This window comes from Pararge aegeria, chromosome 25 (genome assembly GCF_905163445.1).
Source record: "Pararge aegeria chromosome 25, ilParAegt1.1, whole genome shotgun sequence".
Lineage (NCBI taxonomy): Eukaryota > Metazoa > Arthropoda > Insecta > Lepidoptera > Nymphalidae > Pararge > Pararge aegeria.
This window is the reverse complement of record NC_053204.1, coordinates 7,715,842-7,729,060: the sequence shown is the minus strand read 5'-3', so window position 1 is coordinate 7,729,060 and position 13,219 is coordinate 7,715,842. Positions and strand designations below refer to the sequence as shown.

General features: G+C 36.1%; 1 protein-coding gene across 1 annotated transcript in view; it reads right to left on the bottom strand.

Annotated features, from left to right (window-relative positions):
* Positions 1-13,219, bottom strand: part of LOC120634965 (sex peptide receptor) — a 45,449-nt gene that overhangs the window by 14,958 nt on the left and 17,272 nt on the right. The window contains exon 3 of the mRNA XM_039905877.1: positions 7,633-7,733. Within this exon, the coding sequence (XP_039761811.1) occupies positions 7,633-7,733 (101 nt within the window). The remainder of the gene's footprint in view (positions 1-7,632; positions 7,734-13,219) is intronic.

The window sequence follows — 13,219 nt, the reverse complement described above, 5'->3', positions numbered from 1 at the left end:
TGTCCTCATTGTTTACTGCATACTCCGTACTGTTTTTTTTTCCAATATGTATACGTGCAATAAAGTGTTTCTTCTTTCTTTTTCTTCTCATGTAACTGACATAGTGATAAGAAGAGAAAACGTAATACTTTATTTAACCAAAATTTACCTACAGTCCTAAACAAGACCGACGAAACACGCAACTACTCGTATATTTATCTCCACCAAAGTACTCGTAGTTTCCGACCGCAATTCACGGCAAATTATTTGTTCGTATACTTCAGGATAAACTTTTAGGAAAACTGCCTTGTTGGTCAAGTACTTTGCGATATATAATCCTATATAAAAAAAAGTTGAGTCATACATTACAGTGGTGACAGAAAAGCGAAACCGGGCGAGTCAAATTGTTATACAGTCATACAAATCATTATGTGGTTGATATTCAATCTACACGCACGAAGCGTTTTTATCAACGTTTCTGGCAAGAAACACTTAAGTGTAGAACGCCCTTCATCACGTATAATTCGCGTAACTTCAAGGCAACAGTAAATAGGCTTTTTCTAGATAAGCACATTTCTTTTTTAACAGGTGTCATTGGCGTCAAGCTAGCTATATATTCTTAAGGACTATACATATATATTCTTAAGGACTTGTGCAGTCTACCTATCCGCACTTGGTCAACGTGGTCTACTACGGCCTAAACCCTTCTCATTCTAAAAGGGTATCCGTGTCTTGTAGTGGGTCGTTAATGTTTTGATAATGATAACATTAGCAATATCACGTAGTCCGAGAACCGCGGGAAGTCTTTTAGTAAACAACACCCATAAGTTTCACACTCAGGTTAAATGATCAAACTTTAATTCTCATTGCATGTACTAACACAGCGAAGTGAATGGGGTGTTTTATTTAACATACTTTTACTACAACCCTAAACGAAGGAATCCTTCTTTATGTACTACTATCTGGCTGTATTATATTATAATACAATTACTATTTCAAGTATGGGTGAAGTTATATAAAAAACAACACCCATAACTTTCACACTTCCCCTCGGTTTACATGACAGAACTTAATTTCTCATAACATGTACTGTCACAGCGAAGGGAATGGGTAGTTTATTCTACCATCTTTTTATCTTGGGCTAAAATAAACGCAGCTATATCTAAATACCACTATCTTGTTGAATTATAAATACAAACACTATTTCACGTATTGCGATACCCGGGGTGAAGTTTTATAGTAAAAAGCACCCATTACTTTCACATCCCCGCAGATTACATGCCCAATGTTTAATTCTCATAACATGTAGTGACCATAGGGAAATGAATAGAATCTACCATTCTTTTATTATGGCATTAAATGAAAGCAGCGAAATTTATACACTACTATCTTGTTGCATTATAAGTACAATCACTATTTTACCTAGGGTGAAATTTTATAGTAAACAGCACCCATAACTTTCACACTTCCCCTCAGGTTACATGCCCAAACTTTAATTCTCATAACATGTACTAACACAGCGAAGTGAAAGGGGGTTTTTTTATTCTACCATACTTTTATTATAACCTTATATAAACGCAGCTATATTAATACACTACTATCTTGTTGCATAAAAAAATACAACCACTATTTCACGTATTCCGATACCCGGGGTGAAGTTTTATAGTAAACAACACCCATAACTTTCACACTTCCCCTCAGGTTACACGACCGAACTGTTTAACTCGTAAAACGTAGAGCACACAGAGAACAGGACGGGCATTTTTTTATTTAACCGCATTTTTATTACGGCCCTTAACGTTTTCATCGAAACACGCAACTGCCATTTATGTTGTACTTGTTTGCTGTACCTAGATATTTTAGTTGTAGCTTTTTATACACTGCTCGTCTGTGGAAGTACCTACTGCCATGTTCATTTCTTAAGCCAATCAGCATTGCTGTAGTCCGTTCTGAAGGGCTTGTTCGCCGACCTAATTAACACCTACGTCACAGGTTGATAAAGACATTTGTAGGACGTGTTCCTTACATGATCTGCGAAGTGTTGCTCTGTTTTTAGACCTTGCAAATCCAGCAAGATCCGTCAATTAATATGTTTAATAATAAATAGAGTAACAGTATTGCTAACGCTGATTCGGGTTTGACGGCTAACTCAAAAATAATAAAAGTAAACAGTTCACTTTACGCAGATGAAGAATCTCTTCAAGTTTGTCAAACTTTTGGAACGACCAGTATGTCTGTTTGTCTACTACGACTCTACTACTACAGAAACTGAGAAGAAGGTGGTAAGACACCCTATACATTTTTCAATCTTTATCCTATCATGTGTCATGTGAGAGGAAAGCAAATCCAACTATTTCCAAGTACCCCTGTCATTAAGGACTTCATTAATTATACTCGTATTAATGACTTCGATGTAATAAATGTGTTTCAATTAAGATTTTAGTGGAGTGATTACCTACACTTTACATAATGTTCATGTATTACACGACGAAATTGCGTATATTTATTTTAATGGACTGAACAATTATTATTGAGGTTGGCCGGAAATGTATTAATGTATTCCAACAATGTATTTTGTAAATGGGTCAAGAATATGAAATGTGTTTAACAAAGCTTTACGAAAACCACCATGGCGCAGTGAAGATTCTAAAGGTAGTTTGAGTATTTGTAGTTTTTAAATTTTCTCTGATACCAGCATTCCAACAAAAAGGTGCCGTCAGGCGATTAAGTGTTCCGGCACGATAAATAAATAATAAATAAATAAATAAATATACTACGACAATACACACATCGCCATCTAGCCCCAAAGTAAGCGTAGCTTTTGTTATGGGTACTAAGATGCCTGATGAAATTTTTTATGAATAATATACATAAATACTTAGAAAATACATATAAACACCCAGACACTGAAAAACATTCATGCTCATCACACAAACACTTTTCAGTAGCGGGAATCGAACCCACGGCCTTGGGCTAAGAAAGCAGGGCCGCTGCAAACTGCACCATTCGGCCGTCAAACACGTGCACGATACCATTATGAAACCGATAAAGGGTAGCTATGAGTTTATTATTACTATGGTGTGGCAGTACACCTACAGTTTAGCCCGTTACCATTTTAGACTATAACATTGTTTAAAATCAGGTGAGACTGCAGACTAGCTTGTACACTTAATTTACAATTTCTTCAATCCTTATATAATTATTCATTGTAAGTCAACATATACATTGTACATAACAACAACAAGTCCTGAGTGTGCTCCGGTTTCAGAGCGAAACGTGCGTAGATGGTACATTGCCGAAGGTCTGTTTGGTGTGAAGTACAAGGATTGAGGAAATTATAAAATACACAATACAGATTCTCCTGTGTTTGCAACAAATTAAGCTTTATTTTCATAATATATCTTGGTATTCCACAAAGTAATGCCTGCTTCTATCCAATATGTGAATTTTCGAATTCAAAATTCATTTGTTTCAAGTGTGCCTAACACGCGCACTTTGAATCGTGAAGTATGACTGTTTGTAGAGGCTCTCCTACTCTACGGCATAGGTCTTGCACGAGTTTCTTGCGTTACCGTTTATATATCATACTTTCTCTTCTCATCTTCGTCTTGAATTTGGCTGAGGGCCGTGGCTATATCATCTTTACTTATTAAGGCTCGCCAGGCGGTGGTCAATAAAGCCACCTTTCGGCATATCTATTTATTATCTTTTGATTTGTTAATTTTTTTTTCTGTATGTGCAAGCCTTTCTATCTATCTTTCTATCTATATATAAGAAAGTATTTTTTATTTACATTTCTTATATTGTATCCTTTTTTGTATATTATTTTATGTGTATTATATAGGAATAAATCCTTACTAATATTATAAATGCTAAAATGTTTTTGTTTGCCCTTCAGCCCAGCCTTAAACCTAAAGCAACGTTAAAGTTCGTTAAATGCCGGAGAGCAACATAAGCTACTTTGTTTTAAGGATAGCGAGCCATTCCTATGTGATTTGTATAAAATCGTTACAAACACGGACTAAGAACGAGGCAATAGCTGGTATAGCAATATGCGCAGGGTTCGCAAATTACAAACATGTTTGAAATATTCTGTCAGCATAAATTAGCGGCAAAACTATTTCTAATTACAATTAGTATCGCTTACTTATTATATAACTTGCTCGTGTAATGAGGTTCGGCGTAATGAAGGATAGACTAAGTAGTAGAAACGTTTTCAGGTTTCATTATGTTTATGTGAAAATATTTAATCTATATCTGATATATTTTAAGGTGTTTCTAATAATATGATTAGGAAAATTCGTACATAAAAAAAACGCAGTGGAGACGCTTCCAACTATTTCTGTCACACGTCGTTGTTCGTGAGTGGGAAAGAAAACGTAAACGCTCAGTGTGTGCTAGCGCTTAATATTGCATTATCTGTGGTATTCGCAAGCACATTCCTAAAACGTATGACATGTATTTTTAATTTATTTAATACACGGTATTGGACACCGAAATATAATAAAAGAAAATTTAATAGAGTAATAAAATCATCTTACTCACATCCCGGGGTAGCTGGAAGAGATCTCTAATAGAGATAAGCTTTCCTTTGTACACTTCATGTAACATATGTTCACAATCACAATTACAGTACATAAAAAATCCCTACTAATATTTTAAATCTGAAAAAATGTTTGTTTGTTACGCTTTCACGCAAAAACTACTTAACCGATCCTCATGAAACAGTACACATATTCTTGGAAGTGTTAGAAGTAATATAGGATATTTTTTATCCCGAAATTAAGCTCGGTTCTTTTGGGAGATCGGATGAGTGTTTGACGATTTTACACCATAACTCCGACAAATGATAACCGATTTAAATAATTGTTTTTGTACTATAGAGGTTATAATATGTGTTTAATTGTGCCCAAATTTTGTGTAGATTTGATGAATGTGGTTGGAGATAGAGGACAGAACTCCTCAGCGGACAGCAGCAAGCCCCTCATTTAAGGCTTAGCGATACTGAATACTTTAAATGTTTTTAGATCTACAACAAAATTTAATGCCACATCAAAAAACAAAATCAAACGCAGACGAAGTCGCGGGCAAGAGCTAGGAAATAAATAAATAAAAGTTTACGTATGTTATGTGGCAGGTCAAATAGATAATATGTAATATTGATATAAGCATATGTACATTAGCGACACAGCGATATATAATTACTGTCAGTTGCCAGAATCGCTAAGTAATAGTGTAACGTGCTGGTTTAATAAGACTCATAATAATTAAATGTAGACTGGGTATGTGTGTAACTTGCCACGCGTCAATATTGACGACCTCTTTGGCACAACGGTGAGCGCTGTTAACATAAGTAGGAGGTCTCGGCTTCGATTCGGCAGGGGCAATTTAGGAATTTATACTTTCTGAATTTTCTTTGGCCTTGGGAGGCTTTGGCCGAGGCTAGTTATCACCCTACCGACCAAGACTTGCTGCTAAGCGATTTAGAGTACAGGTACAATGTTACGTGTAGACCGATTTGGGATATGACTACCATACTCCCTAACAGGCTAGCTACCATATTGGACTGCATTATCATTACCGGCCCACAACAGGGGCCTTTTCAGAAAATGAGAAGGGGTTAAGGCCGTAGTCCACCTCGCTGGCCCGTCGCGGATTGGTGGACTCAAAATACCTTGTAGAACATCATGTAAAACTCTCAGGAATGCAGGTTTCCTCACGATGTTTTCCTTCACCGTTGAAACAAATGATATTTTTTTATACTTAAAACGCACATAACTTAGATCAGTTACACACTTAGAAAAGTGCACACAAGAACAATTAGAAATAACTAAAAGTAACAAAGGTACAAGTAATTGAAAAGGTACAAATTTGTGTAACAAAGGCGGCCTTATCACATATAGTGATTTCTTCTAGGCAACCATTATGAGGAATTTACTCACATACAAATCCCTATAAAGGTGTGCAAAGCTCATAATTGTAATTAATATTAATGTAAAATTATTGTAAGTTGTCAATATCTCAATTGGACCGAGTAGTGCCGTCACTTAAAATTTAAATACTACCCTGATAATAATTTGAATGCCAAATTGACATGGTTAAGATCTACATGTTTTTATCTGTAATACCTATCATTGATAAAAAGACGCAGCACAGGTTATCAGCCAGCTTATCTTCATCATTGCGAGGATAACCTCGCGGCTAAACAATCAAAATCAATCAAAAAAAAAGGGACAGAAACACAGACTGTAAAAAAACGTTGTCTAACGCTCAATGTGTGTCGGCGCTTACATACATAATCTCCCCGCCATGTGCATAATATTGCATTATTTGTGGAATTCGCAGGACATTCCTCACACGGGGATATGTAGTATTGATATTAGCATACATTAGCGGTACAACATTGTAATTGACTTCTGCTGTCAGGATCGCTTAGTAATTAATTATTATCAAACGAGCTCGTATAATCAAGTTTTACGTAATGAAGAGTAGTACGTGATAATATGTTTTGTGTTTTCAATAAGCTTTCTGAGAATGAAATATATCCAACAGCCTAATTTAAGTGGTTTTTACCCGCTGGCGACAGTTTCTCTGACTTCACTTTCCCACAAGGAACACTTAGAACACCATCATCATCATCATATAAACTCATTACCGGCCTACTACAGGGTACTGGTCTCCTCTCAGAAAGGCCGTAGTCCACCACGCTGGCCCATTTAGGATAGGTGGACTTCAAACACCTTTGAGAACATTATGGAGAACTCTCAGGTATGCATTTTTTCTCACGATGTTTAAGGTGAGTGCTGGGATTCGAATCATCCCTACTAATAATATAAATGTCAATGTAAGTTTGTTTGTTACGGTTTCACGCAAAAACTACTTAACCGATCCTCATGAAACTTTGTACACATATTCTTGGAAGTGTTAGAAGTGATATAGGATACTTTTTATCCCGAAATTAAGCTCGGTTCCTTTAGGAGAGGGGGTGAGTGTTTGACGATTTTACACAATAGCTCCGACAAATTATAACCGATTTAAATAATTATTTTTGTTAGAGGTTATAATATGTGTTTAATTTTGCCCAAACTTTGTGTAGATTTGATGGTTGGAGATAGAGGACAGAACTCCTCAGCGGACAGCAGCAAACCCCAAATTTTTTAGATCTACAACAAAATTTAATGCCACATCAAAAAACAAATTCAAACGCAGACGAAGTCGCAGGCAACAGCTAGTATTGATATAAATATTGGATATTGCAGTTATAACGTAACTGCAATACACCTAATCATTTTTGGAACTGTATACTGGAACAGCTCTCAGGTATTATTTTAGGATAAAGAAAATAAATAAATAAATTTCTACCATACACACATTGCCATCTAGCCCCAAAGTAAGCGTAGCTTGTGTTATGGGTACTAAGATGACTGATGAATATTTTTATGAATAATAAACATAAAAACTTAGAATATACATATAAACACCCAGACACTGAAAAACATTCATGCTCATCACACAAACATTTTCCAGTTGTGGGAATCGAACCCACGGCCTTAGACTCAGAAAGCAGTGTCGCTGCAAACTGCGCCAATCGGCCGTCGACCGATAAGTTCATTTAGTATGAGTTTAAATTAAATGCCTGCAATAAATACTCACCACGTCCTAGCTACCGGCGCGTGACACACGTAGATGTACCTCTGAACAGCAAGCGCCAACGTTAACCAGATGCTGGCTGTGTGGAACATCGCTGGAATCACCTGGAAACAAAGATCATCATCAGTGTCACATCAAAATATATTTTGTAGGGAGTATTAAAATCCATGTGTGCCCCCCCCCCCCCCCCCCCCAATTAGAATTTCAGCTTCGTGACTCGTCGCTAAATTAAATGTAAAATAAAGACTAGCCTTTCCAGCGGCTACCAGCGACTCGTTAAGTCTGTACTATTGTTGTTTTCCGAGTTGCACAACTCGGTAAGTTATTGTAATAGCTTAACGAGTCGCGAAGCTGTAGTGGCTATATGTCATATAGCTCGGAGAACCGATAAAGGTTGGAGTCTCAAGGTGCTGGAATGGCAACCCTACACTGGTAAACGCAGCAAATCGGTGCAGTAGTTTCGGAGCCTAATGAGTACAAACAAACAAAATCTTTTATCTTTTTAATATTAAATATAGATTTTTACACACGTAAACTCCGTAATTCAAAGAGAAAATAAACAACGAATATCATTATTCTTACTTTAAATCCCTTTTGAGAGCCTTTATTAATACTAGCATTAAACTCAGTGCCTATCTTAGTAGACAATAAAACACGTCAGTTACGGTTCTTTACTGCATAGTCTGCGAAAATAAAGGAGTGTACCGCTGTTGAGACGTGACTCGCTTGCGTAATGAGCTCTCATCTCAGGTGCCTCGAGCAAAAAGCTAGTGTGTAAGGACACGCTTAAATAAGAGCATACAGACGGTGAAAATATACTAAAGGAGATTCAGGGACTTTATTGTACAATGTGGCCAAAGTTTTAAGACTCAGTTTTGTGATTACACGCGGTTGGAGTAAAAGTTTTTACCGACAGCATTACTTAAAATCGAAACATTTATTTTTTTGACAACGCAAACATCGCCACCTAGCCCCAAAGTTAGCGTAGCTTGTGTTATGGGTACTGAGATGACTGATGAATATTTTTATGAATAATATACATAAATACTTACAATATGATACACACCCAGACACTGAAAAACATTCATGCTCATCACACAAACAGTCCAGTTGTGGGAATCTAATCCACGGCCTTGGACTCAAAAAGCAGGGTCGCTGCAAACTGCGCCAATCGGCCGTCACATTTATATACAACGTGAGCTATTTTAAGTGATGGGGGCTAAAATCACTATGGAATTTATTAAGCAGGTATTATAACTCCTATTCAGTATCTCAGTTGACATTAAAATACGTCAGTTATGCTTCTTTTCTTTGCATAGTCTGCGATAATAAAGGAGTGTACCGCTGTTGAGGCGAGACTCGCTTGCGTAATGAGCTCTCATCTCAGGTGCCTCGCGCAAAGAGCTACTGTGTAAGCACACGCTTAAATAAGAGTATACAGACGGTGAAAATATACTAAAGAAGATTCAAGGACTATATTGTACAATGCGACCAAAGTTTAAAGACGCAGTTTTGTTTCCGAAAGTTATATGATTACACGCGATTGGAGTTTACCGACAACATTACTTAATACCGCAACATTTATATTATAATAAGTGAGCTATTTTAAATGCTGGGGGTAAAAACCACTAAGGGATATACTTAGTAGGTATTATATCACCTATTCAGTATCTCGGTAGACATTAAAATACGTCAGTTATGCTTCTTTACTGCATAGTCTGCGATAATAAAGGAGTGTACCGCTGTTGAGGTGCGACTCGCTTGCGTAATGAGCTCTCATCTCAGGTGACTCGCGCAAAGAGCTACTGTGTAAGCACACGCTTAAATAAGAGCATACAGACGGTGAAAATATACTAAAGGAGATTCAAGGACTTTATTGTACAATGCGACCAAAGTTTAAAGACGCAGTTTTGTTTCCGAAAGTTATATGATTACACGCGATTGGAGTAAAAGATTTTACCGACAACATTACTTAAAACCGAAACATTTATGTTATAATAAGTGAGCTATTTTAAATGCTGGGGGTAAAAACCACTAAGGGATATACTTAGTAGGTATTATATCACCTATTCAGTATCTCAGTAGACATTAAAATACGTCAGTTATGCTTCTTTACTGCATAGTCTGCGAAAATAAAGGAGTGTACCGATGTTGAGGCGCGACTCTCTAAAAGCTACTCTAAGCTACTCAAAACTACAAAAAACTTCTGTAAACACGTTTAAATAATATCACATTGACGATGAAAATACACAGAAATAGATTCAGGAACTTTATTGTACAGTGTGGTGATAGTTAGGACGCACTTTTGTTTTCGTAAGCTTCGGAAATTGAAATATTTTTTTTTACCGGCAACTGATTTTACAACAACAACATTTATATAATAAGTTAGCTAATGTTAATTACTTAGTAGGTATCATTATACCTATTTAGTATGTTACTTGATATTAAAATACGTCAGGTACGGTCCGTTAATGCATAGTCTGTGTAAATAAAGGAGTGTTCCTATGTTGCGACGTGACTCGCTTGCCTAATGAGTTTTCATTTTAGATGCCTTGAGCAAAATGCTACCTTTGTAAGGACATGTTGAAGAGCGGACATACGATTTTGAGTAAACCACTGCCATGACAAATAGTTGTCTTTAATCTAATGCAAGTCTTAGAACACCGAAATATCTACAAAACAATTGTTATAAATTCAATTTGTACTGACCTAACTGTCACTTGTTAAATTGACGAGAAAAACTTTTGTTACAGCACTTTGCACTAAACTATAGATGTATTACACTGTTAGACGTTTAATTAAAACGATTAAATTGGATTTGGGCAATCAAAACACACAAAATAATAATTAAAACAAAAAATAAATTATGGAGAAAATTTGAACAGCTGTTAATCGTAGGGTTGCCACACCAAAACATGTTGTGTGTATGTTAATATATGCTTCTTTTGATTAAATATTTTTACAAGGAAAACCTGGATAGCAGTTTCATTTTTCGCCTTTTGGATTAGAGACTGGGACCGTGGGGTCCGGGAGCAGGAGCTCTTTTTAAAGAGTTATCAAAAAAAAAAAAAAATAATAACGTTTGGCCATCCAAATGGGCAATGCTGCCAGAATCTTAGGTACTATGCATCGCTGCGGTGGTTTCGAAGACGTTATAGATTTTATTTAGTTTTTCATAGTTTATTTAAGGTTATATATACCTTGTAAAGTTTTTACAAGGTAATTTCTTTATCAAATATACTTATGCATCCTAGAATATTATTTTGTAATTCTGTTACACGTTGTATAGTGACCTTCGTACAAGATTTGCTCGCTTGCTAATGAGGATTCGTTTTCGAGTGTGGTAATACTTGAACATACATAGTATAAATCTTTATTGCATTCTGTTACAGTAATTTTATAAAGTGAGTAATTAATTAAACTTTTTATAACTATAAATACATATCGGCCAGATATTTTATTAAATTGATTAGATTGTTTACAAATATTAATAATGTTTTTTGTTTCATTAATAAATAGTTTTCAAGATATAATTAAAAATTATATTTCATTAAGAACCTATGTTCATGACATTGGGTTGGTGGGTATTTCGATATAAATACGACTGCATCATCAATACTTAGTTCTTATATAATCGAACGATGCAAAGATACCTCCTGGTGTCTTAGTCGCTTATCAATTGTATTAAAGCTTTAACTTGCCTACAATTGACGACAATGTTTCGGGAATAGTACCCGATCGTTGTTCCGTGCAGCTGCGTCTAAAGACCTTTAATGGTTGCCAAACTCCGATAGGAGTCGGCACTGTAAGAAGAAGATGAACATAAAACGTGAGATATCCATAGTAATATTATAAATGCGAGTTTATGGTTTACCTTCTGAACTGTTCTAACTGAGCAATGTTGAGAGTTAGTTGGAAGGACGGTAAGTAACTTTTGTGCCAGGAAAATGAACGCTTCTCACGAGATTTGTAAAAGACGAAGAACGCGAGCAACTGCTAGTAGTAGTATCTACATAAAATGGCGGTATCTAAAACGCGTGTAAAATAAGCACGTCTCGAGCAGCCGGGTGGAAAGACCCATAATAAAGTCAAAAGGACGCGGCGCGGCGCTCTCTATTCACGCCTCGACAAGAATGTGGCGACTTCATAATGTTGTCATTAATATTTTAGTAAGTACCACATGTGTCGCATGACTTTGCAGTTGCTAAAATATACATGAATGTGTATGAAACTACGTATTTTTTTGTGTATGCAAAAGGAAATAAATAATAATTAAGCCTATTAATATTTAAATACGGAAATGTTTGGTTTTTAATGCTTATTTCATTGTCTACCAAAAGTTTTAAACTAAGATTTTCGTTGTTAATCAATTTTTCATAAAAATAATGACTAGGAATTATGCAAACTGAGAAAGAATCGTGCAGCTTCTTAATTTTAAAGTGACATCAGTGTAGTGTGTCAAACAGTTCGTGAAATACCAACAAAAAGAACACGAAAGCGCGTAGTTAGGTTCTGCCAGTGCGTTGCGTAGTTAGAAATATCGATAAATCCTGTACTGTTATCGTAGTTGGTTACCCGTTGAAGTATTTTTAAGAAATCATTGTATACCGTTTCCTATTTAATAAATAAATCAATAATGGTGTGCTTGCTATAGTCACATTTAACAGTCTGGTAAAAATATCAAGTTTTCCAGATCCTAATCCCATCTCGGCTACTTCATTATGTCAAGTTGCCTCGTCGAGAGTGTGGCCACTTCATCGTCTCATATGCTAGTTCGCAATTTCCCGAGGAAGCTCGGTTTCTTGCGCGCGGGAAATGGCTCTCGGGAATGTTTGAAATTTTATTAAGAACTTAGAGTTTTTGAGATTTTCACTTTACTACTAATTACCTGTACATTTAACTACTTAGCTGGTTTAGTAGTCATCATCGTCTTCATTATTTATTTATTTATTTATCAGGCAACTAAAACTAAAAACAATTGTGACTCATTCGTATAAAACACAAAATTCCTATTCTAATTCTATATAGTTGCACTGCGTGAATAAAGGGTTTTTTTTTTGACGCTAAATATGCTAAACGAAGTTTTAAAGATTTAATTTATAATTTTAATAATATTTTTATGGAAAAATGAGTAACTATAATCAAACGTCTTAACACGTTGACTGCGAAACAGGGTTCAAAAGGTTCAAGGGTATATTGAAGTTTAGTCGATAGACCACCACTGCTGGACATAATAAAAAAAATGGTCACATGATCGGTCGGTCACAGTGCGAAGTCCTGAGTTCAATCTCCAGCGGTAACAATTTGGGAATTTATAGTTCTGAATTTACCCAGGTCTGGTCGGGTGGACGGTTTCGGCCGTGGCTAGTTACTACCCTACCGGCAAAGATTAATAACCCATTATCAGCCCACTACAGCACGGCTAGGCAGGAGACAAGTATCTTCCCGGGGTAAGGATAAAAATTTACCTTCTCCCCCTTTAAGAACTCTCAGAGCACTGGTGCACAAGTAGAAATATTATCGAAATAATATATGTGTTTTAATAAACGGGGGTAAACTTCTCCTATTCCAAGTTCCCGCGATTTAGCAG